This window comes from Theropithecus gelada, chromosome 5, assembly GCF_003255815.1.
Source record: "Theropithecus gelada isolate Dixy chromosome 5, Tgel_1.0, whole genome shotgun sequence".
In the NCBI taxonomy this organism is placed as follows: Eukaryota; Metazoa; Chordata; class Mammalia; order Primates; family Cercopithecidae; genus Theropithecus; species Theropithecus gelada.
This window is the reverse complement of record NC_037672.1, coordinates 9,411,603-9,437,780: the sequence shown is the minus strand read 5'-3', so window position 1 is coordinate 9,437,780 and position 26,178 is coordinate 9,411,603. Positions and strand designations below refer to the sequence as shown.

The 26,178-nt window shown below is 44.1% G+C and overlaps 1 protein-coding gene across 2 annotated transcripts; it reads left to right on the top strand.

Annotated features, from left to right (window-relative positions):
• The first annotated feature begins 7,351 nt into the window (after nucleotides 1–7,351).
• ZNF518B (zinc finger protein 518B) lies at nucleotides 7,352–24,775 on the top strand. 2 transcript variants are annotated; one of them, XM_025386653.1, is made up of 3 exons: nucleotides 7,352–7,443; nucleotides 9,773–9,954; nucleotides 18,076–24,775. In XM_025386653.1, exon 3 carries the CDS (start codon nucleotides 18,287–18,289, stop codon nucleotides 21,503–21,505), a length of 3,219 nt encoding a protein of 1,072 aa, XP_025242438.1. In that variant the 5' UTR covers nucleotides 7,352–7,443; nucleotides 9,773–9,954; nucleotides 18,076–18,286; the 3' UTR covers nucleotides 21,506–24,775. The 2 variants fall into 2 exon arrangements, with proteins under 2 accessions (XP_025242438.1, XP_025242437.1); XM_025386652.1 differs by lacking the exon at nucleotides 9,773–9,954 and having other exon boundaries at nucleotides 7,355–7,443.
• The last annotated feature ends 1,403 nt before the right edge of the window (nucleotides 24,776–26,178 follow it).

Here is a 26,178-nt window from a genome sequence, read left to right as displayed (position 1 = left end):
ACCCAGCAATCCCATTAATGGGTATGTACCCAAAGGAATATAAATTATCCTATTATAAAGATACGTGCATGCATATGTTCATTGCAGCACTCTTCACAATAGCAAAGACATGGGATCAACCCAAATGCCCATCAATGATAAGCTCTATAAAGAAAATGTGGTGCATGTACACCATGGAATGCTATGCAGCCATAAAAAGAAATGAGATCGTGTCCTTTGCAGGGACATAAATGGAGCTGGAAGCCATTATCCTCAGCAAACTAACACAGGAACGAAAACAAAACACCGCATATTCTCACTTGTAAGTGGGAGCTGAATAATGAGAACACATGGACACGTGGTGGGGACCAATAAACACTGGGGCCTGTCAGTGTGGGGAGGGAGAGCATCAAGAAGAATAGTTAATGGATGCTGGACTTAATATCTAGGTGATGGGATGATCTGTGCAGCAAACCACCATGGTACGTGTTTACCTATGTAACAAACCTGCACATCCTGCACATGTACCCCAGAACTTAAAATGAAAGTTGAAGAAAAGAAAAGAAAAATTCCTGGGAGCTATGCTGTTCTCCTCATGCTGTTCTGAATAAGGAGTAAACTCTCTGCTTTACTTCTGGGAAGTGAGGTCGCCAAGGCAAGCTCTCGAATTTTATTTTCCTTAATAAAGATGGTTTCTCCCCAAGAGAAATTCTAGTGGCAGTTGTTGATATAACAACATTCTCAACATGCTTATTTGCTAAATAAATGAATCATGTACATATTTCTTTACAGGGTTCCTGGATAAACTGGAAAGATAAATTTTCAGGGCTGTCATCCCCTTACTAGTAAGATAAGACATACTTTCGGCCGGGTGTGGTGGCTCATGCCTGTAATCCCAGCACTTTGGGAGGCCGAGGTGGGCGGATCACGAGGTCAGGAGTTCGAGACCAGCCTGGCCAACATAGTGAAACCCCGTCTCTACTAAAAATACAAAACAATTAGCTGCGTGTGGTGGTGGTGGTGGGGGGGGTGCCTGTAATCCCAGCTACTCGGGAGACTGAGGCAGGAGAATCACTTGAACCTGGGAGGCGGAGGTTGCAATGAGCCGAGATCACATTACTGCACTCCAGTCTGGGCAACAGTACAAAACTCCATCTCAAAAAAAAAAAAAAAAAAAGGTATACTTGCCAAATAGTCATTGATTCAGTAATTATTGTGCCAGCCATTGAAATAGAATCTCAGTATACAAAAGGAAAGTGAAACAGACTATTTTTCTTCCAATGGACCTTAGCATCTAGTACTATCTAGTGCCATCCAGATTTTGTGAAGAGAGAACAAGAGAACCCCAAGAGACCTATCCCTAACACACTCCTTCGATATAAAGCAAGAATGCTGGGCTCTGTCCAAGAACAGGAAAAAAAAATCCATGCTGAATATCCACATAAGCTCAGCCTTCCCTGAGTTTTGTCGTTCATTATGTTTGTGGACATCACAGTATACTGGAAGACTTCTAAAATGAATAGTAACAATAGCTGTTACCATCTAGAAAATATGTCCAGTTCTCCAAGGCACATGGTAGGATGGCACTCCTCTGTTCTTTGCAGTTATGAGGGGGCATGTGGCTTGCTTTGGCTAGTTAAATGAGAGTGGAAGTCATTTGCACGTCAGGTTGAAAGTCTTAAGAATCAGTGCTCTGTTAAGCCAACCTCTTCTTCCCTCTGCCTTGACAACTGACCACACATCAGTTGGTATCTGCTTGGTAAGTCTGGTTTCTGGACTAAAGATACCAAGGAGTACTCAACCAATCCCTGATGGAGATCTAGTGTAAGTGAAAAGAAACCTTTGTCCTTCTAAGCTACTGAGATTTGGGAGATTTTTTATTACTGTAGTGTAACCCAGCCCATCCTAACTGATGCAATCATAAATGTCTCTCAACATGAGAGTCTTCTACAAAAAGTAACTCATCTCATCCTCATGGAAACCTCTTGAGGCAGATACTATCATTATTTCCATGATTTTCTCTGACAAGAAAATTTAGAGATGAAGGAGTGGATGAATAGGTAAGTGCTAATATCCAAACCCTGAGATTCCAAGTGGGGTTTCATGCTTTGGTGACTCAAACCACAGTTTTTGCTTGAGTTAATAAATGGGAACTCAACTATAATGGGTGCCTATAACTGTCAGGCCTCTGTCTTAGGCGCTGGAAATCTAAGGGTGAACAAGACAGACAGTAGCTTACTTCCAAGTGGAGGAAAATGAAAAGACCCAAGAAAACATACAACAAACAGTTTCAGTTCATTATGAAGAACATAAAACAGGGATGTGACAGAATGAGGAGTACTGAAATGGTGAGAAAGGTCTCTGAGAAGGTGATTTTTGAGTTGAGAGGAGAAAAGAGATATCCCAGGCAGGCATAATTCGTGCAAAGGTCTTTCCTGGGAGAAGCCCTGATGCATCAGCGGTGCAGAGCGGAGTCAGTTTTGCAAGACCATGAGGAGAGGGTATAAGACAGCAAGGGGTGCATCCTGTAGGACTGGAGGCTGCAAGGACTCTGGAGAAGGGGAATGACTTAATTCAGTTTGCTTGTGTAAGGACCACTCTGGATGTTGCAGTGTGGGTGGGAGGCCAGTGGATGCAGACAAATGAGCCAGGAGAGCCTCGCGGCCGCCTAGATCTACCTGTGGTGAAGGACTAAGTCTTGCCCCCAGGCCTATCCTTTCCAAACATACTCGAGTCTGCGCAGTTCTGCGCACAAGTGACCACTCCCTGAGTTCGACTCCACCCAACCTGAATTCCTGTTGCTGACCCGGAGCTACGACGCTGCAGCTTTGTCAGGTTGCAGTTAGTTTCTAAATGCGCCCTCTCCGGTTCTGATCTATGTCCTCCGGAACCGATCTGGGGACCGGCCCCTGTCCCCCTCTTCGCTTTCCAGAGCTCTGGTCTAGGCAAGGGACGCTGACGGCTCCGCCTGGATGGGCCGTGGGAGCCAAGCCTGTTCTGTGCCAGGCACCATGCTCCTGCTATGTCCCAAGGATTTAATGACGAACAAAGCCCACGCGCCACGGTCCTGGTGGCGCTTTCAGCCCAGAGGCGGCGGGAACACAGTGGGAGGGGCGAGGAGCTGCAGTCATCAGGAACCCTCGGATTCCACGCCAGCCTGGGGAGGGAGCAAATTGGAATGTAAAAACAAAACATTACATTCCCGATTCTCGGAAGCACAGGGCGGGCAGGAGCCAGGGTGCCCAGGTGAGCGCCGGGCTGCACCGCCCGCCGGCGCCGGGGTAGAGCTCTACACGGGGAGCTGAGCCAGCCGGGCGCGCAGCGACGCTGCAGGCCGCGGGCGGTACTGCAGCGCAGCGCGGCCCGGCGCCTCTCGAGGCTCTAACGGGCGCGCATGCCCAGCGCGCCGCTCGTGGCCCCTCCAGCCTCACTGCGCGCTTCCGCGGCAGCCGCGAGGCCGCGCTGAGTGTGCGCGGCGGTGAGAGCTGAGGGATGGGGCCTGTGCCGCAGGGCGGGAAAGGGTGGCTGGGACGTGGTCCCCGCCTTAGCCACGCCCTAGCGCCTGACACCCTCCTCCACGAAAGGTTGCTCCAGTTACTCCTGTTTTGCAGTTGAGAAGACATCTCAGAGACTGGCAGTAACTTGGCCAAGGCAACACAGCTGGAAGGATGGCAAATGAGTTAGGGATTCGGACTCTACATCTTCAGCCTCCTGCACCCCAGGACTGTGAGGCGAGGTAAGCTTGAGAACTGGGGCTGTCTTATTGGAGCTTGGGGGGCCTTTATCCTTCCTTTACAGATGTGCAAACCTTTCTAGTAGCTCAAGGAAGTTACTAGAAACTTCTGAAATGTTTTAAAAGAAAGAAAAAGCGACTTTCTGGGATCTCCTATCCATTCATAAAGCCTTGAAGGGTCTGAGATTGACGTGTCTGTGCTCCGACTTGGGTGTTAGAGACCTGGCTCGTTTCCAACGGACAGTGCTGTTTTTGTCAAGTCATATAATATTCGGGAGTGCTAGAGGCCAGAGAGAATATAAAACTGGGTAATGAAGCATGGAGGGAAGTTCAGAGCAAGAGAAAGGATGATCATGGAAAGCTCGCGGAGGCCTTCCTCTGAGCCCCAAGCTCCCCACTGGCAGAATTCGATGAAGGGCTCTCTAAGATCACGCTTTGTAGGCGCCTAGAATGATCTAAATCCACACTGCCTTTCCTTTTCTTCCTCAAAAGCACCCACCTCAGGGCCTTTGTACATGCTCTCCTCTCCCCCGTTCTCTGTCTTCTTGTGGCAGCTTTCCTACTCGTGGCTTACAGCTCATCTCCCAAGTCCTGGTCATTTCATCTGTAAGGCTTGTGGTCCGGAAATGCATGTTCCCTGAGGGCTGAGCCTTACCCTGTTCCTCATTCCTCTAGCCTGAGCACTAGCCTGTGCCTGCACTGAAAGAGCATTCAATACATAGTTTTTGTTTTGTTTTGAATACAGAGTCTTGCTCTGTTGCCCAGGCTGGAATGCAGTGTCTCGTTCTTGGCTTACTACAACCTCCATCTCCTGGGTTCAAGCAATTCTCCTGCCACAGCCTCCCGAGTAGCTGGGATTATAGGCACCTGCCACCACGCTCAGTTAATTTTTGTATTTTTAGTAGAGGCGGGGTTTCACCTTGTTGGCCAGGCTGGTCTTGAACTCCTGATCTCAGGTGATCCACCCGCCTTGGCCTCCCAAAGTGCTGGGATTACAGGCATGAGCTACCGCGCCCGGCCAAATACATGTTTTGTTTAATGAATGAGTGAATGAATGAATGTTGGCTCCCAAATCTTATACTCAGTGACTGGTTCACGTCTTCCCTCTTCTCTCCTACATTAGGTAGTCATAACTAGGAGGGTGCATTGGTTTCTTAGGGTGGCTGTACCAAACAAACATGTATTGTCTCACAGTTCTGTCAGCTTAGAAGTCTGAAATCAAGATGTCCGCAGGGCCTTGCTCCCTCTGAATCCTCTAGAGGAGGCCTTCCTGCCTCTTCCATCTTCCGACAACCATTGGCTTGTGGCTGTATACTCCAATCTCTGCCTCTGTCCGTGGCTTCTTCTCCCTGTGTGTCTCCGTGTCTTCCCATGGCATTTTCCTCTCTGTGTCTCTTCTTATAAGGACACCATTCACATTGGATAAGGGCCCACCCTAATGACCTTGTCTTACATCTGTAAAGACCCTGTCTCCAAATAAGGTCACATCTGTAAGTTGGGGGTGGGGGATATTAGCGCTTCAACGTATTTTTCTGGGAAACAATTCAACTCGTGACAGAAGTGATCCATGGAATTTAGGCAAACTAAGCTGGAGGTGGGGAAGAAGACAATGAAGGGCAGACATAAGTGTAGGGAATGTGTGATGATTCACATTTGCAAGCATCAGAAGACTTTTGGGGACATCAACCTTAAAGGTTTCTGCTGAAGTAGTTTCTGTCTTCCCTTGACCCTTTTTCAGGCTGTAAACATCCCATTTCCAGACTCTCCACAAAGCATTTCATCTCCCTGAATCTGGGCTACTGAAGAGTAAGTTAACACTCACTTCTATCTGCCAGGGACTGTGGTAAGTCCTGACTTGCTTTCTCTTGTTTAATGTTGACAACCCCCTTGGGAGGAAGGACCTATTGTACACTGAATTTTACATGAGAAACTGAGGTTCGGACAGGCTCATAACTTCTGTGTGCCCGAACTGGGATTCATAACCAGTTCTAACTTGAGAGAAACTCCCAGGAGACCCGTAGGTACCTTGCATCAATTCTGTGTGACTTAAGAGGGCAGAACTGTGATGCATGAGTAGAAGTTATAAGGAGAGGCAACAATTTGGGCTACAGTTTAGGAACATTTTCTCTAATGTTTAGACCTCAAATTCTCCAGTACTTAGAATTAATAGTTTTTCCTGATGTGGCTCTTTTTGCCACTAGAGATTTTCAGGCAGTGGCTGCTAGTTTGGATTCCCAATGCCCTTCCCAACTTGACCCTACTCTTGAGGGATACTTTGAACTCTCTGGCATATTGCCTCTGATAGGAGCTATCTGCACATAAATGTGTTTTTCTGAGAAGAGGTCCCTTAGCTTCTCTGAGCCCTAGGAGATAGAAAACCAGGAGCCTAGCAGCTCCCTGATCAGGACCGGGGTTAGGAGCACTGCAGCCTAAGGCAGGGAGAAGGATTTGCTCTCTGGGCTGCTATTTCTTCTGCTTGGCTCCTGATATTTCAGTGGCGAAGGTTTTGGCCAGCGGCTGGACTTGTGGCTGAGCCTGTCTTCCTCAACTCCGCTTCTCCGTGGGGTACTACTGCCCAGCCCCACATCTCCTCCGTGCAGCATACTGGCTGCTGTCCGTGCACGCCGACCTCTGGCCGCCAACAGGAAGGTGATGAAAACCAGCCTTGCTCCCCCCCCCCCCCCCCCGCCCGCTTCCAGAGCTTTGAAATAAACTTTAGCTGTTCATCCCGAAGAAACTGTACTTCCCAGTGACGCTGCTCCCGTGCCTCAACCAGCCCCTGCTGGAGAGCAGTTTCACTTTGTGGGGAGTCACTGATTATGCGGGACCTGGCAATATGGTCCTCTTTCCTCTTAGCGGCTCTATTCTAAATATGTCTTCCTTCCAGATCGTAGATGCAGGTGTATCTAGAGGGCATTTGGTTTGCCCAAAATAGCACTTAAGTCCACGAGGCAGGAAAGAAACTCTGGCATTAAATGAGCTCACACCGTCTCCAGACTCCCAGTCATTGTCCCCTCTGACCCTCACAACGCCCAACTGCTAGAGGAGGCTTTGCGCCTCACATCCGACCTTCCTCATCTTCAGAAATGAAGACACTGAGAGAGGTCAGGGGACTTTCTCTCCATGGTCCAGTAGCTAAGACATAAAGGAGTCGGGAGAGTCAGGATTTGTACCCAGGACTTCAAGGCCATCTCTTTCACTGAAGCTCTCCAAGAAGGATGAGTTTGGAGGCTGAGGACCTGAGCTCCTTTTCTCTCGCTTTCACTCACCCGCTGCAAGGCTGCAGGCTCCCTGGGGGCAGGCGCCAAGGCCGCCCCCGGCGGGACCCGGTACCAGGCAGGCGCCCCGGGATGGCGGACTGGGCCAGGACCGAAGCCGAATCCTTCTTTTGCAGAGGAGGCTCTGAGCCTGCGGCATGGCTAAGTGTGGACCTCGCTCGCTACCCTGCGAACGTGTTGGGTCAAGCTGTAAGCCCAGAAGTGGGGCTGGGCCGGGTCTGAGGCTTCCCGCTCTGGACAGCTTAGAAGCCCGGCGGGGGCTGGCGCAGCCTTAGAGACCTCAGGCGCCGGCCTCGCTGGAGCCGGGCCGCAGCTTCACACTGCGCACGCGCGGGGCTTGCGCGGGCTCCGCCCCCCGGGTAGGGACCTACAGCGGGCGCGGCGCCGGAGGTCTGCGGCCGGCGGCGTAGACGCCCCTTTGCCGGGACCTGGCACCCGAATCCGGCCTGCTGGGTAAGTAGCTGAGCGGGAGGGCAAGGGCCCCTGGATCCGCGTGTACGTGACCGAAGCGCCGGCTGCGGCCGGGTCGTGGGGCCGCGCGGGGCGGGGGCCTGACGGGGCCGGGCCGGGGCGGGTCGCGCGGCCACGGCCCCGCGTGCCCACGCTGCGAGCTGGCGTCGTGGCGAGCAGCACCGGGAAGGCCAAACGCGGGCTCTGGCTGGTGGGCGTGGGGCACCAGCTGGGGTGGGGGCCCGGGCCGCGGCTTGGCGCGTGTTGAGCAGGGACGCGGGCCCGGCCTGGGGTCGGGGTCCGGCCCGGCGCCCCCAGCTCGCCTTTGTGCGCCTCGACCCCGCGGACTCCCCCAACGCGCTAGGGCGACTGGGGCGGGGCGGCGGCATCCCGCGGGGCAGTTCGTGTGGTGCCGCTGGCCCAGCCTGCGCTCCCCGCCCCCAGCGTTATGAAGGATGCCTCCTCCGAGGGCTCCTACCGTCCGCGCCAAGCAGGAAGTGTCGTCAGGAGGCCATTTTTAAAGCCTCCTGCGGGCCTCCGAGCTGAGCATTGACGGTTTTGGTTTTCTTCGGTTGGAAGAATCCCGGCCTTCCCTCGCGGTAAGCGGGCCCTTCTGGGAGACGACGATGAGCCCGCTGCACCTGGCCTCGTCCTCTGAGCGCCCAGGCTTAGGCCCGCTCGCCTCGGATGCTGCTTGCCATCGGGGGAGCGTGCCGACAATAAACTCCAAAACCAGCCTGGCATTGTCTTTCCTTGAGAGGGTCTCAGGGGTGGGCTCGTCCATCGAGATTCTGCGCATCTTTTGCGGGGGGTGAGGACTTAGGAGGTTGAGTGAGAAGATACAGTGAAAGTTTGAATTGTTCCAAATGCTGATGTCATTGTGGGACCTCCCCATCCCGGCGTGCCCGTCTTATCTTGGTGTCTTTGGGGTTTGGGGCTCTATAAAGCCAAGAAATTTCAGGGTTCAAAAGAATGAAAGTTTCTCAACCAGAAAGGAAAAGCCAAAAGAGGAAACGGGAGAAAACACTTACGTCTTTGTAAGTTGTCTAATGTATCCCGTTAAAATACCTCTGACTTTAAAAATTGGAATAATGAACGATTTGTCAACGTAACATTAAAAAAAAAATGAACTACTGAACATTATATCCTATTTAAAAGTAGAAATCTACGTAGCTAAAATCTAATGTGTTAGAATCCTTAAACCATCCTAAGTTTAGACTTGAAATCACCAACAGTTAAGGCAAACCTGGGTCTCCAGAAGCTTGCAGTACTCTTCTACAGTAGAGCAGAGACTGAAGATGGTAATGCATCTCTTTCTCTCTCTCGAGTCACATAGAGCAGAGTTCAGCCCAGCCTGTGATGTCAGTACACATCCAAGGGTTCAGGAAATATTGTTTTAGAAACCAATGTTATATACTGTTGTCTCTTTGAGTAGGATACAAATAGTTCTTTTTTAAAATTGTGTAATACTGATATCTTTAATCTAGGATGCAATTCTTAAAAATTACTTTCATCTTGGATCACATTTAGCCTTGAAAAATAACACTTTTGTATGTAGATAGTTTTGTTATGCTGATAACATTCATTGCAAATGCAATTTGAAAAGAGCAGACAAAGGATGGCATTACTTTGTTTATTGGAACTCCTTTCTGATGTGCTATGCCCAATCTGAAGATTTTAAAAATGCAAAATGGCAATTTAAAAAAATCCATTGAGATCTCTAGAGATTTATTTGCCTTTAAGTAAGGGGATCGGGGCCAGTTTTTGTGCAAAAGGAAGAACAAAGAACATTTTATTTTTGTCTCTGTGAAGGCTGCTCTTTCATTCGTTCACTCATTCTTTCAACCAATACGAACCTTACTGAGTGCCTGCCTTGGCCAAACCCTTTGCTATTGATCATGATAAACAAGATCCTTACCAGGGAGGGTTTTCCCAATTTTGATTGTTCTCAAACTGCCTGTTGTCTACTCCTTTTTCTTTGTTATGCAAACCCAGCTAACTGCAATTTCCAGGATTCATCCTTGGAGTGAAAGCAGCTACAGATCAGCCAGTCTAAACATTGTCATCATGGGGTGAGGGTGGGGAGGCATCAAAATCAACTAGGGAGAATTTTCAACCATATGCCTGAGCCCCACCCCAGGAAATGGTAACCTGATTTGCTAGGTTGCATGTGAGTCCTGGGAATCCTTTTTAAGTTCCGTGGGTGACTTTGCCATACACCCCTGCTTGAGAACCACTTCTGGGGCTCATTCCCCTTATCTTCAGCACTCTCTGAGAAACCAAGGCTGTGCCTGTCCAGGACTTAAACCCAAGTGTTTGGCTTCTGTTGCAGGCCTCTTTGTGCAGCCTTGCTGACGCCCAGGGTTCTGATGTAGAAGCCTACACCAGGGCCTGAGGTTGTGAAACTCATGGCACTCCACGCCTGAGAAGAGAAGGCCTGAAAGAGAAGGAAGAGCCCGTGGGACTTGCCACATTTTTTACTTGTATCTGCAACTCCAAGGCTCCAGGCAGGAAGTAAGAACAGTGCTGAAGTGGCAGCAGATACTGTCTATGGCTTCATTTCACAGCTTCACACAGCAGGGTAGCAGAAAACAAAGAATGTAAGACTGGACACACTTGCTGCTGTTCACCAGCTCTGATCTTCAAAAAGCCATATAACTTCAGCAGACGTGTTATCAGGGAAGAAGCAGATAATTGAAGGCTGGCTTTGAGAAGTTTCGAGGTAACATAGGAACCTGCTTATGCAGGCAGTCTTTCCATCTGACTTGGGCCAAGGGCCAAGGTGCTCCGGGATTGACAAGCAGCCAGCCACTGGGAGAGTACTCTAATCAGATCATTGATAGAACATTCACTACTCTACTTATCATACCCATTTACTTCTCTCCATCTTCTGTTAGACTCCTTAAAAACGGCAGTCCACAGCAGGTGTGGGGATAAAACAGTCCTGGGCAGTGCTCATTGTACTCACACTATGCCAGGCACTGTGCCAGGAACATCCAAATTTCTAAGAATCTGCAAAGTAGATACCTCATTATACACTTTGCAGAGAGCATCATTGGTGTTTCCAAGGTCACAGGGCTACGCAAGGGTGGAACCCTGAGTCTGCTTGTCCCATTACAGCCCCAGGGTGGTGGCCTCACCCCACCTCCAGGCACCCACAAGAATATAAAATCTTGTACAAGGATGTCGATATTATTCTTGCCATTCCCAAGTGCACATGCACCTGTAATGCCAGGTGGTTTGCAGCCTTGGCTGCATAGCTGCATGTGGGAATTACCTGGGAAGCTTTTAAAAATCCCAATATCCCCACCTCTTCCCCAATTACAGTGGAGTCTTGGGGGTGGTGGGGGACATCATTTTTGAAGCTTCCAAGTAATTCTGGTGTGCAGTGGGGTGATCAGTTGTCCCAGGGACCTCCTCTAAAAAATAAGTTTAATATCCCGGGCTCATGACAGGCCAATTGCCCTAATGCAGCGAGGGTTAAGAACTACTGGTTTAATGGAAGATATTTTTTCTGTGCTTGATTATACTGTTTTATTAAACTCTGAATCCATTTTTTTCTGCACATTTTTAAGGCAAAAAGGAAATCCCTTTTTGATTTTTTGAAATAAACACGTCTCATTTTTAGCACCTTTAGAGACCTGGAGTCATTTGGTGTGCTTCATGACATAAAATTTTGTAATATTCCTTGTAATACTACCTTATTTTTACCATATGTATTTTTAATGCTTACAAGAGCACATTTGCTCTTTCACATTTTTTTTTCACATACAAAGTTGAAGTTTTAAACATTACGCACTCTAATACTGGCTGTATTCTTTTTTAGAAAGATTTTTTTCTTAAAATGTTAAGAAAAAGCCTATAGTATCATTTCCTTTGTTTTCTGATATAGACTTAGTTGATGTGCACAGCAGTGTCAAGTCAATCTCTAGAATATTCCCTGTAGACAGGGTGGGGAGAAGACCCTCACTTCCTGCCGACTAATGAACTCATGTTGATAATAGACTTTTGCCTCATCCGATTCATTTGTTAAGCTAAGCAGTATCTGCTTCTCTGGACATTATTGAATTCTTCTACCTGTGAGGGCATCTTAAAAAAATATACTGACTGATTTCTTAACAAAACATCTACTTTTTGCCAAGCATAAAGTTACCTCCCACTTGCATACACCCTTTTCTCATTTATCCTCACATCAACTGTATAAATGAGAAATATTCTCAGTTTATGAGTGAGAACATTCAGGCTCAGATAGGTTAACAAGTTTGAAATCATGTGCTAGTAAACCAGACACCTAGGTTTTGAACCTTGTTCTTGATGTCCCAAGGTCGTTATTCTCTACTGTGTTACACTCAGCTGCTTTCACCTGGAAAGCAGAGGAATCGGGCTGTCTCCTGCAGCCTTCTTGGTCCATTCTGCTGCCCAAGCAGTACACTTGGTTTCATATGGAAATCTAGGATCCCAAGGATGGTACATTTGTCAGCAGCATTTGGAAGTATTTTTCATCATCAAGATGGCAATCAATTTGCAATTCAGTCATCTCATTGCAAGGTAGTTTGACAAAAAGGTTATGACACTTAATGGATTTTTTCCCCCTTTTAAATCTGTTCACTCAGCACTTTGCTTCTGATTCATATTAGTGGTCTGAAAAACCTCTTTCTGAGGCAAGTTTCTTCCTCAATATCATCCTACTGGGGAAATGTTGGCAGTTGATGTCTAATTTTGAAATTTTTTTTCCTGATTGATTTTAAGTGTTTACTGGGCACTTTGGGGTAGAATTGTTTTAAAATTTTGGTTACTGGGAAAGCTAGACAAGCCTTTGCTATGGTGAAAGAGACAGAAGGAATATAGATACAATTTGTAAGTGGTTATGCCATTGGGCTTAATGCTTTGCATACATATCTAGTTTGCATCTCCTGATCGCCCTTTAAGTTTGCTGATGGTAAAGCATTATTCCTTGCTTGTCAATGCACAGAGAAAAATTATTTGCCGAAGGACCCTGCAAATAAGGGACAGGATCAGAGATGGAACCGTAAACCTTTCCACCCATTCCATTGTGATCTTCATAGGTACAGCAGCTATACCCTGCCCCAGCAATGAGTATGGTAGAGGCTACATTCAAAGGAGGACTCTGGGGTCAGAATTCCTGAAAAGAGCTGCTTAAGTCTGCTTCTCCATCCAAAAACGATGCAGTCACAGTCAGCTAACACTGAGCTTGCTGGGCATCTCATGAACAGAAATGTATGTGGTGGTCCATGTAGCATGTATGCGATATAACTGGCCACCTTTTCACATTAACATTTATCACAGAAACACATTCATTTGCTACAGGGATATTTCACACTTTGGCTGAACTTTGAGAGAAGTGGGTGAGGAAAAGGTAGTTTAGTAACTAGTTTATATATAAACCTATATTGTAGTGAGTACTCTTGTAGTTGGAGCATCTTTTCTATGGTGATTATAAATGGCTGTTAGCCCCTTTGCACTGAAGCTAGGTGGGTGGTTTTGCCACAGAGGTAAATTATCTTTTGGGCTGTATAACCAGACAAATAAGATTAAAATATAAAGTGAGATTCAGGGCATGTTCTGAGTAGAGCAGTTAATTAGGCAGCTAAGAAAATTGTATTTTAGCCCCTCTGACTATGTGATTGGTATTTTTTTAAATTAAAAATGGAAAATAATATTTTTAACAGCTTATGATATGTCAGTAATTTAATCCTCCCAGTAGCTCTGTGGGGTAGGTATGTACTGTTTCTGTCTCATTTTACAGGTGAGGAATCAAAAGTTTGCATACCCAGGTCATATATCTAGAAAGTGATAGAGCTGGGATTTTAAACCTTATGATCTGATTCCTGAATCTCTAGCTTTAAACACTGTGTTACAACTTATTTCTCTTCTAATTCTATTGAGCATTAGATGTTTCCAATATTTAGAAGTCAAATACTTCATTTTTAATAGGAATTTACACAGTCTTTTATGTTTTTTTATAGCCCACAATGTCACTGATCTGGATTCTTCCAAACTTGATACTTTGTTTTTATGTCTCCATAAGAAGTTTTTAAGAAAACAGGGCAAGTGAGCTCAAAATCAAAAGAAAACCCACCAACAGTGAATGCATTCAGGGCTATTTCCAGGTCTTTCCTTTGAAGAAAGATAAGGCTCAGTCCAGAGAGCACATCTGTGACACACTGTGCCACTCGCCTTTGGTGCGTGGCAGTCATCTTTGGCTCATGCTGTATATCATTCTGCATTAGAAAACTCACTGTTATGTTGCTAAATAATTTTTTGAAAACAGGCAAATTAATAAATGGACATCTTTTTTATTGTGCCATAAAATTAATGATACTATTTTCTGTGTTTTTGAGTGTTTTCCTAAGCCATCTGAAAGTCTTAAGACGTCAAATGCAGAGGCTTTTGTAACAGATGTTGAGAGTTTTCAGGGTAGGCAAACACTGACCCTGCTGTTTATAATAGTGATTTATTGAGTACCCTTTCAGTTCCAGCATACCCATGCACAGCTTTGTCTCCAGGGTCTTTTGTACTCGTTGGTCATCCACCCCCAGGGCCATAACTTGCCAAGATGACTCAGCTTCACAGGTGTGTGTACTTGGATGTGAACCATGGAGTACGTTGTGTGGAAGGGATGGGTTGAGAGCCTTTTATATAGATAGGCTTGCTGTCCCTCAGGAGTGTCCCTGTATAAATACCAACATCGGAGCCATCTTCATTCTTCATGCGGCTGTGTCCATTTATCTTTGTCTTGGAGTATTACATCTTAGACGCATTTTCCCCTGTCACTAGACACATAGGTTACAAAGGCGAAAGAGAACTCCCATCTACTTGTTATGAAGAAATCTCACATCTTTTTCACTTGCACAGAGGGATGTGGCAATGTAGTAACATTGCATTCTTTTGAGCATAGTTTAGAAGCCAAGAAGATACTTTCAAACAGGTGACATATTCCAGTTACGGCCCAGATGTCCTGCCTTCCCCATCGCACTGCATTTGCTAATAATCGTGGCTGCATGCTTCATATTGGCACTTGCTCCTATGGATTCTTAATTCAAAATAACTGCTGAGAAAGTTTTGCAGAGGCCTCTCCAAGAGGACTCTGCCTTCCTCATGCATTCTGGTTGGCTTGGTGTATTCTCTGGGGACTTTCCTTGGCTGGGATGCTCTCCATTCCTTGCTGATGGACATGATCTTACTGCCCAGTCTGTCTCAGATTTTCAAGTATTCAGTTTTAGAATCAATGATACCTCCCCACCCCCAACTTTTGAAGGGACTTAGAGAGAAAAATGGCAAAGTGCCTTATGTGATTTTTGAAGACTCCTGGGGGCTGAGCAAGAGGCTGAAACACTGAAAATGAGCCAGTGGAATCCTGGTTTGGATAATTGTTCAAATAGAGGAATCTTGTCACATGACTTAGTTGAGAATTTCTTAGGGCTAATATAGAGGGTGTTATGTTGAAATAGTTGGTAAGCAAATTGTGGCAGGCAAGTTTCTTTCTCACACTCACACTAGTATTATGAGACTGGTAGGGTCAAAGCATAAACATAGATACCAACTTGTATGCAAGTCTTTTGAACAGAATTGAGAAGTGAGGATGAGAGATGTGCAGATTGGTAACTGGTTGGTCAAGAGGAATTAAGTTTATTTTTGTTGCTTCAGAGTCAAGGCAGAACAAGGAAATTTATAGGAAAGCTGATTTCTCTTTCATTTAAGGGTAAATTGTTGATAATGAGAACTATGTGAAAATAAAATTGGCTGCCTGTAGAGGGAAATGGTTTTTTGTTTATGGCAATATTAAACTATCAGCTGCATGGTCAATTGCAGAAGATGTTTTAAGGATTTAAATATTCTCAGAAGCTTCAACCAGTAATTTGGAATGCTGGCTTTTCATCAGGATTACCTAGGGTGCCTTTACAAGCCACAAAAATCTCTTTTCCTTCCTTCTCTCCTGAGACTTAGATTCACTCACTTTTAGATGAAGCCTGGGAAATTGTCCATTTTTGCTCTGATTCTGAGGCTTTTCCAGGTTGAGAACTGCTGGATCAGATCCCCCTTATCACCAGTCTTAAGCCTCTTCATTCCTTAGGCTTTGGTTTTCTTGGGTTCTGGCTGCTGCTGCAGCTTTTCTGTTTTACCTGGATACCAATGCTGACATGACTGTGTTGATGATAGTAGCATTCTTTAGATGATGAAGTATGTGATTTTGAGGATCAGCATTGTCAGACTGGGCATAGAAGTCATGGGCCTGTTTTTAATAGATGAATAAGAGATGCAGGTGAGTTCCTGCTTGAGGTCGCTTGATGAGCAGCAGAAATCCTGGGAGTTACTTCATCTTCCTTCACTAAAGCCTCTGCAAATTTGGAAATTAAAGTGTGTGCCAGCTTCTCATAAAGACTCCTGAAAGTGGTGTTGTCTCTACCAGAAATGCAGTGTAATGTGAAAGGCCTTATCTTTGGCCATGTATTGTTTGCCAGCTTGAGGCATTCATGTGTCCTGTCCAAAATCATGATCCCCTTACACAGGTATGTGTGTTTCAACATTGAGGGGATAGATGTTTCTCCAACCCCCTACTGCAACCCTGCAGGTCTCCATCTGCTTGATGTCTTTAAGTGTTGTATGCATACTTAAGATAGGGCAAGTCTGATTGAGGGCCTGATTTCATGCTGGAAACTGCTTTTGAAGAAGCTGACTGTCTTTGGCAAAAGTAGAGTAGGAAAAGACAATACTGCCAAAGAAAATACAGCTTATCATCAGATATGGTATGTTATTTTGGTGCTTTCCAAAGGGCAGGTTTTACACCAGATCTGAGTGCATTACGATTGTATCTCTGGAGCCCTATGGAGGGGCTTTTTCACTCCCCCACGTCGGTCTTTCAGACTACCTTTATATGGCTCTTGACCTGTTAGCACTGTGCCAGAAGGAAGCTACCTGTGTTGCTACCCATCATTGTCATTGAACAAACACTGACTGAGTCCCTCTTGCCTCTTGACACTGGGAGAAGGACTCGAAACACTCTAGCGTTCTTATACTCTAGCATTCTAATCATCATAGTGGCTCTGGGAGGGATTGGATAATTGTTCCTAAGTCTAGTTGCCAGATGAAAAACTGAGGTTCAGAAGATCTAAGTGATTATCTTAAGTCATGAAAGAAAGGCTTTTAGCAGATTCCAAACTAGAATGGATTTTGTTACGCTCCTAGTTCGGCATATTCTGGGAAAATAAGTGTCTTTAAAAAGATTGTATAAAGGAGTCACTCTGGCCAGTGCCTGTAATCCCAGCACTTTGGGAGGCTGAGGCAGGCGGATCACCTGAGGTCAGGGGTTCAAGACCAGCCTGGCCAGCATGGAGAAACCCTGTCTATACTAAAAATACAAAATTAGCTGGGCGTAGTGGCACAAGCCTATAATCGCAGCTACTCGGGAGGCTGAGGCAGGAGAATCGCTTGAACCTTGCAGGCGGAGGTTGCGGTGAGCCAAGATTGCACCATTGCACTCCAGCCTGGGCAACAAGAGCAAAACACTGTCTCAAAAAAAAAAAAAAAAAGTCACTCTGTGTATATTGGAGTGCTTACGTGCTCTAGAAAACGTTTGTCACCTCTTGTGTCCCAGGCCAGGCCATCCGTGATCTCCTTTCTGCCCCAGCCTCTCCCCTGCCATGTCCGTACAATACTGAGGTATTGTCTTTCCTGGAACATGTCTTCTGTTCCCCATTCCCCTTGCTGTTCCTCACAAGCAGCAGGTCCACTTCCCACAGATCTTTGCCTTTTCTCTGCTGGAAACACCCCTTTTCCAGCAGCCACTGCTTACTGTGGTTGCCCCCAGGTCTCTGCTCAGACATGAACTTAGCATGAGGCCTTTTCTGACTGTCCTCACCTCCACACCCAGCCCTGCAACCTCATCACCGTGACCTTCCTTGTCCTGTTGGCCTTGCTTTATGGTATTTCTTTTCCCAAGTATCTTACCACAATTGGCAAATATGTAATCTGTTTCCCCCTCTGCAGTGTATGCATCACCAGGATAGGGACTGATTTGCTTTCATTCACTGCCTTACAGCACTTTTGAATAATGCCCAGCACATAGTAGATTCCCAATAAGATGTTGCAGCAGGCTTGCTATCATTGTCAGTATTATGGGCTTCTTACCACTCATGAAAGCAAATTAAGTGTATGAGTGAGAGAGTTGGTATTCAAGCTGGTAATCTATAATGTCGAAACAAATGTGAACCACTTGATAACTAACTTGTTCAAAAACTGAACTGACAGTGTCCTGTATGACATTTTTGTGAAGCTAATATGAAATTATACCTATGAAAGATGTGCTGACACTTGAAAATGACTTTCACTGATCAAAGGCTGTCCTGAATGGCTGCTGTGATGTGCTTGCTCCTGGTATACCTGTGTTCATTCATGATTTGGCTAAAATGGTAATTTATAGGGGGCTGAGTTTGAAAATGGTTTCAATTTAGGCTTACTTGCCAACTGTGTTGTGTTCTTGTTATAACATGTGTCTAAAATCATATGTTGAGATTTACCATAAAATGTCCAAGGTCATTAAAATATAGATAAGTTTGTTAATAGCTTAGCCAAACTCTTATATTAATCATGCTTTATAATTTTGTTTTCCTTTAGTGTTACCTGGAATATCAGAGAGCTGAAAGCAGTCATATTTTGGGATCATGCACCTACTGTGACAGTATATAAAAAAAGATAATTAAGTATGCACCCAAGAAGTAGCTGCTCCCCTATCCATCACAAACTGTATAGAAGGATATCACCTAAGGATTTTATCATGTGAAAACTTTCTGAATTTTAGTTGGCTGTTTTTAGAAATGCAGATAAGATGAAGGATATTGGACAGCAGCTGTACACTACACACTTGAAGGGTGGACATAATTCCTTGACCATGTCACCCAAACAGCCTGATGCTAATGGAGCACCTCGCCCAGATAGACAAGAAGCACAAACCCTTTTGTATCAAGGCTCAGAGGCAGAGGCTGCCATGATGACCATTGCTACATGTGCAAAGTGCAAAAGTGTTCACAAGATCTCTCTTCAAGATTTGCAGAAGGGTACAGGGAAGGACGGTATATATGTCTGCTTCCAGTGCAGCCTCGGTGCAGCTCCTCCCAATTTTCATTTTGTGAGCAATAATCCCAGTGCTACTCATGTTGGAAATAAAACTGAAAACTTCTCAAGTCCTGTCAGTAACAAATTTAAGGTAAGGAACTTTAAGCCAGGCAAATACTATTGTGATAAATGTCGATTTTCCACAAAGGACCCGTTGCAGTACAAAAAGCACACCCTTCAACACGAGGAGATTAAATTCATTTGTTCTCACTGCAGCTACATTTCGTATACGAAAGGAGAGTTTCAGAGGCATTTGGTGAAACACACAGGCATATTTCCTTATCAGTGTGAGTATTGTGACTATGGTGCTATTAGAAATGATTATATTGTCAAACACACAAAGAGAGTACATGAAAGGGCAGGTGCGAAACGGCCAGTCAAAGCTGTTGCCAAGCTGGAGCCAAAAAGAACCGGAACTTCAAAACAAAACCCAGAGCTTCTAAAAGCTTCTAGTCCACGGACTGCATTTCAAAACAAGTGGTCAGATCAACTGTCAGGTTTCTCTCTCCATGCAAATAAAGACAAAATGCACAATATCATGTTGTTACCTGAACCAAAGGAATACCAAAAAGATGTAGTTTGTATTCCAAATAAAATGACCCTGTCTGAGCCAAATGAAGTCAACCTATTTGAGAACAAAAATGTTGAAGTAGAAGTCTTATCCCCTGCTAAAGAACCTGTTCAGCCAGGTATGCCATTGACAGTTGTTGCACCAGCAGAACTAGTTGTTCCTGCAAACTGTTTAGCCCAGTTGATAGACGTGAAGGTTGTCAATGGTACACAGCAGCTTGTTCTGAAACTGTTTCCGCTGGAAGAAAATAATTGCCTTGAAGCTGGGAGGGGTAATGGAGGTGATTCTGAACGTATGGTGAATGAGAAGAGTTCAAATGAACAAGAAAAAATACTTTCTGCAGAAAAAACAAAGTCACTGACAGTTGACAGGAATGTTGGAAAACTCGTAGGCATTGATAGTTTTCAACCTTCAGTTCAGAAACAGCTTAAAAATGTGAAATGGGTAAGGTCTTACGATTTTATTATGCCAAGTTCTAGTGTGCACAACAATGGAAAATCTTTCATTAATTCGGAAACAATTGAGGATTTTCAGAAAAAAAATAATTTGTATCCACATAGAACTGCTTTTCCTTCCGTTGCCTTAAAAGGTCATTCTCTAGCATCTGTATTTAAAAACAGTGTTTTACGTAGTCTTGGAGCTGCATCAAACCCTTTTCCATATAAAGCTGCTGTTTGTTTTGCTGAAAATGGAAGAAATTTACACAGTAACTCACAGCAGTTACTCCCTTTTGCTGCATCACCTGCAACCTTTTCCTTCTCTGGACAAAAGGGCTTATTGCCTATAAGTGAAAATGACTTGGAATCTACAAGTAAAATCAGTATTCCTGTAAAAATGGTTTCCTCTAATAGAAAGCAGGAAGATAACCAGACAGAGGAACACAAGGCAGTATCAACTGTAGGCCAGATTTCCTCTCAACATAAGAGTGAGTATTTACATATAAACATAACTGGAGAAGATAGATCTCAACAGCCTGGGGATAAGCCTTTGGAATTAAAGAATTCTGAAAGGACTAACAACACTAATGATGGCCCAGTCATCTCATCAGTATTTTCTCTGAGCTCTGGATCTGAAAATGTCCCCGAGGGCATTAAGTGGAATAGCTCAACGTCTAAAATAAAGTCAATTGAACTGTTGCGCAGAAAAATAGCTCAGTTAATTGAGTCCTGTGGCAAGCCTTCATCTTTGGCTTCAAATAGTGCACATCGTCGCTCTGTAGGACAGGCATCAAAGGGAACTTCAAAAGCTACCTCTGAAGGTATTCAAGAAATCAACGTGTCAGTCACTGGCCCTGGCCATCCCACAGGTACTCCTCAGAAACCTCCGGATGATGGTGGTGTTACTGGTAATGGACAGCTTACTCATCAACAAATATATCCACACTTTGCAGATGGCAGTAATAGGAAAACCAAAAGTAGAGTGGCCAGGAAGGCTCATGTTGCCACACCAGTGTTAATCCCCAAAGGGGCTGTGTTGAGGGTTCTTAATTCCTCTGAGGATGCCCACATCATAGAGGCTACATGTGAAGCACCTGTCAGCATACCTTGCAGTGAAACACAGTTAATAAAACCAGTTCCATTTTGCCCTGTGAAACAGGCAGACTCAGAGCCTTTAAGAAGTGAAAGGGGGCCAATAGATATGTCCCAAAATATTGAGACACCTCTGCGCCCTAAACTGAGAAAAGAGAGTGCAGTCTGTAGCACCATCCATAAAAAAACTGGCCTCTTGCATGGACAGCAAGGAAGCAGTGAATTAAGTAAGCAAGGGAGACTGCTTTCCAGAAGTCTTTCTATAAGTAGAAATAAAACCAAACAAGTACACTTATCCAAGAAGAAAAACAAAATTCAGGCTGAACCCAGCCACTGTCTCAAGGATCCTTCAATTTTTCAGGTTGCAAGACAACTTCGACTGATAGCAGCTAAGCCAGATCAGTTGATTAAGTGTCCCCGTCGGAACCAGCCAGTCATTGTGTTAAACCACCCTGATGTGGACTCACCAGAAGTGACCAATGTGATGAAGGTAATAAATAAATACAAAGGCAATGTCCTCAAAGTTGTTTTATCAGAGAGGACTAGGTGTCAGCTAGGCATCAGACGGCATCATGTACGCCTGACCTACCAGAATGCAGAAGAAGCCAGTCAAATTAAAAGGCAAATGATGTTGAAAATGAAACTCAAAAAAGTTCATAAAAACAACTACCAGGTAGTGGATTCCTTGCCTGATGATTCTGCACAGTGTGTATTTAAGTGCTGGTTTTGTGGGCGGCTGTATGAAGACCAGGAAGAGTGGATGAGTCATGGCCAACGGCATTTGATAGAAGCAACTAGAGATTGGGATGTTCTTTCCTCCAAGGGCAAATAAGTAAACAGTTACTCTTTAAAGCAAGTTATTTTTTAGTTTATTCTGGTTTGGAGTCCCTCCACCAAGATTCAGTAGAAGAAATACAGACTGTAGAAATGAGAGGACTGCTAATTGTTCAGAACTGTAGGAATATTGGGAGCCAGGAGTCTGAACCTGAAATATGTGATTGGACCCCAGAATGTATTTGAAGGCTCTGAAATTGTACACACAAATTGGTACATACACATTTTTCTGGAGAGCCTGTGAAACTGAACAGATTTTCAGTGGGATCTGAGACTTTTCTTTGTTTAGCACCCCATTTTCTAAGTACATACACACACAGATGTTTAATAATCCATTCAGAGGGGCAGATTGAGAATGTTTTACACATTTTCTTCATATAAATGCTACAGAAAAACCTTTGTTTTGGTGTGCACATCCATTTTGTTTTTGCTTTAACTTGTGCTCTGAGTATTTGGTGCACAATGGAAATTGTATTTTCTACTTTACTGGCTTCAATTTGGTTATAGAGAAATGGCCATTCTTTTACTCCCTCCCTGGTTTTATAATACTCCCGAGTGTTCTGTATAGCACAAAGAGTTTTGCTTTTATTGGCCATTTTAAAGAATGTTTTCGACTGCTTGCCTGGATTTACTCCTTTCACTGCAAGTGTTAGAAGAAAGATAACATTTTCAAATGTTTAGCTTTTGCTTTCTTTAAAATACATTGCTTTATGACATATGGGAAGGGAACGTACCTTTTTGCAAAGACAAAAAAAGATTACAAAAGGAAAATACCTAAAACTGTTTTCTCTCTGCCCTTACCATTCCCAGAAACGTAAGTGACCAATTTAAAATGCTAGGGAACAGGCTTATAACATAGCTAAAACTTGCAAACAGAGTTCAAGGTAGGCTTATAAAGTTGTGAAAGGGGTTTCATATGCCTTTTAGTTTTCATTTGGGATTCATCCAGAGACTGTGGGTGGATGCTGTCTGTTCTCGCTTCTTGATCCCTTTGATTCATGGACACTCTCCTCCCTTTGTCATTTCTTCTGAACAGGACCTCCTGTGGACTAGCACAACTTCCTTGCCCACTGTTTCTTCCCTTCTGTGCCTTTGAGACCCCTTAAGGTTTTCCCTCATGAAATTACTAGAAAATGGCAGGAATTAACAAAATGGAGACCTCCCACTGTTTTTGCTAAAGTTACAGGAACATGATCCCTATTTTTCATTGATAGTAATGCTCTGTTTCTAATTTGTCTTAACCACATTCATGCTTACGCTGCTGCTCAGCTGTCTCACGGAAGCAACTCCGGGAACACTGCTTCCACTCCGTTCTCTACCAACAGATGTCAGGACTGTCACTTGTCTACACAACACATTTGTGTTCTTTAGAAAAGGCCCGCCCCCTGCACAAGCACAGCCTCTTGGGCAGATAGATGGCTTGGTAAAAGCTTAAGACATGATTCTAGTCTTCACTTTCCTGTGCAGCTGGGCACTGACCTTTAGGTAGAGCACAGATGGCACAACCGTGAGGCAGCCCCAACTTGCATTTGCCTCCTTCCAGGGGCTATTAACTGCCTTAGGCGATTTGTGGGGTGCAGTGAATGAAGGGTTGTCACACCTGAAAAAGACACCAATGATTTCTTATTGGGTAGTCGATTGGAGACTTTGATTTTTTTTTTTTTTTTTTTTCCACATGGGAAAGTCTTAGATTCCAGTAGATGGAATTTCAATCCTTTGCAGTTTGTTCTCATTACAGGTAATCAACATTTCTTTTGTATAATTCAATACATGATCAAGTCAATTAGTTATTTTTTATTGAAATTTAAAACTTGCATTTTTATATATGTGTGTGTGTACACATAAAAATATTTTTTACCATATGAAAATTGCAGTAGCTAGTTTTCTGATTTCCTATTTTATAACAATACATGGGCTGGAAAAATGTAGAACGTTTTTATATTGTAGAAATTTATTTTGGAAGTACATTTTTATAAGGGTCTAATCTCACTTTCAGAAAATGAAAGCACAGGAATGATGGGGTCTGGTTTATATGAACAAGTGAGTGGAAACCCCTGTGGATCATTTTATTATTGCATTTAGTCCCTGTGCGTTTTTATTTGGTGCTTTTTAGGAAGTAGATCTTTGGTACCATTTCACTACGTAAAGGAGAGCATTCGAAGTTTTATCCATGTTATATATTGTACTCCTGTGGCATGAAAAGTAGCTCCCGAGATACGGAGAGGAGAGGAGTGAGGAAGAAAAGGCTGTGATTTTGGGGTTTTTTTTTTTTTCCTACTTTTTTTTCTCTCCTATTCCTCACCACACAGTGCTTTTTCCTGAAAAGCTGGACTGAGAATTGGCCTTGAATCAGGTCAGAGTGTTAACTGTCAACATGAAGTATTTGCACTTTGCAGCATCAACTGTTTTTCAGGCATTAGCTAAAAACACAACTTGCATACTTTGACAGAGCTTAATTGCGTGAGTAGAATATGTAGCAAAGCTTTTTAGGATTTTCAGAACTAGAATACCTTTTAAGGAATTAAAAGGGTTTCTGGAAGTCAAAAATGGGAAAGCAAAAAGTAGCTGTCCTCCCTAAATAAAGAGCTTTAGAAAATAGCTTAACCTGTAGGTACATGTTATGAAATAAACATTTCTAACAAAACAAGGGAGTAAGGGCAGACCTGTGTTGAGTATTTGCGTGTGTTCTTAACTTTGAAGGACCTCCAATCACTACATTTTGTTAATACTACCAATAAAATCATTTTAAACTTATTTTTAAAGTAGGTTTTCTTACTTTAGGGGACCCAGAAGTGAGAGATTGTTATATTTAGGATATAGACAAATAGAGTAAAAGTTAAAAAAAAAACAACAAAAAACCTTACTCAAAGTATACTCTAATAGACTATATTATATTCAGTTTTTTATCCCCAGTCCGGAACATCTTGTAAGCCATCATTAAGGGCCACCTGCTGTCTGTTGAACTACACTGAACACCATATATTGTCTCTCAAGCTCCATCCCAATTTCTTTAGGACATGTTATATAATCCATCCCAGAAATTGAAGATGTGATGCTGCTCGGCCTTTGGAATAATTTTTAAATCTGTAAATGTCTATATGAGCAGAAACAAAACATTGTGTAACATGTTAGAAGCATTATTGTAATTCCTGTGTTAACAGTTTGTGTGTCTGCTGCTCTGGTTTTGAAACATGTTTGTATATAGATATTGGAGTTGGCATACATTTTGTTAAATAAAGCAACATTTTCTTTGCCCTTTGATTTCAAATGTTATGCAGGTGACTGTTTATTACATAGCCTATTTGTATTATACATTTCTGAATCAAAGGCAAGACATCATTCTACATAACAGGTGTTTTGAATTCTACCAGGGTAGGTTTTGAATTAGATGCAATGATGGGATGGTTAACCTTGCAGACCCTAATATGAGGCCAGGTCATGTTTTTGTTTTATTTTGCTTGCAAATTCACAAGAGGTGCTGGTTTGGACAGTAGTGGCAATTTTCCTGTTGTGGACAGTGGCCTTAGCAGAGAATGTATGTGGGCCTTTAGCCTGCCTTCCATGTCTTGGGTAGAAGAGTTCCCAATCAGTGATGAGCCCCTAGACCACATGAGTGTACTTGCACTATTGATGTCATCTCTCTAAATGATCTCTTGCACCCAAGTCCACATATATTTGCGTTGCAAGAGTATGAGGATATTTAAAGAGGCTCTTAATTTCCTCATCTCACTCCCAGGGCCCAAGGAGTCATAAGGGAAAGGAAGAAAATTGGACTTGTGACAAATATTGGCAGATTGAGAAAAAGGGAGGTGAGTTGCTTAAGTTCAGCAATTTGATCAGTTTATTTTCTGAGTTAAAATGAGTCATCATCTTTGAATCCTATAGGATCGTTAACTGTCACCTTTGACAGTAGTTATTTAGGGGAGAGTGAAGGTCAAATAAGGCAGCAGGAAACTGAAGGGGCTCTGTATTATGCATAGAGTACCAGGGGTAGCTGTAGTGTGGTGAGTCAAATAGGAAACATGAGGGGAAATTGACTTCAAGCGTGTAAAGCTAGGAAGTGGGCGTCACTAATGTACACTGTTATAGAAAACATATTAAAACTGAAGCTCAGGAGAATTAATAACACCTGATTGACCAGGTTTACATGGTGCCCTTTCATTTCAAATATTACGAGCCTTCATTTATCACATTACTTCATTTAGAAAATAGCTTAACTTGAATGTGCATGTCATGAAATTAATACATTTCTAACAACGAGGGAGTAGCGTATTTGTGTGTCCTCACCTTAATTTTGAAGGACCTCCAATTACTACATTTTTTGTTGTTTGTTTTTGAGGCGGAGTTTCACTCTTGTTGCCCAGGCTGGAGTGCAATGGCAGGATCTCGGCTCACCACAACCTCCGCCTCCTGGGTTCAAGCGATTCTCCTGCCTCAGTCTCCTGAGTAGCCGGGATTACAGGCATGTGCCACCATGCCCAGCTAATTTTGTATTTTTAGTAGAGACGGGGTTTCTCCATGTTGGTCAGGCTGGTCTCAAACTCCCGACCTCAGGTGATTGGCCCACCTTGGCCTCCCAAAGTGCTGGGATTACAGGCGTCAGCCATGGCGCCCAGCCTATATTTTGTTAATAAATGACAGGCTAAATGAAGTAATGTGTAGGATAGTGTT

Bases quoted from the DNA above. Each gene is read 5' to 3' on its own strand.
- ZNF518B (XM_025386653.1), top strand. From the start codon at position 18,287: ATGAAGGATATTGGACAGCAGCTGTACACTACACACTTGAAGGGTGGA.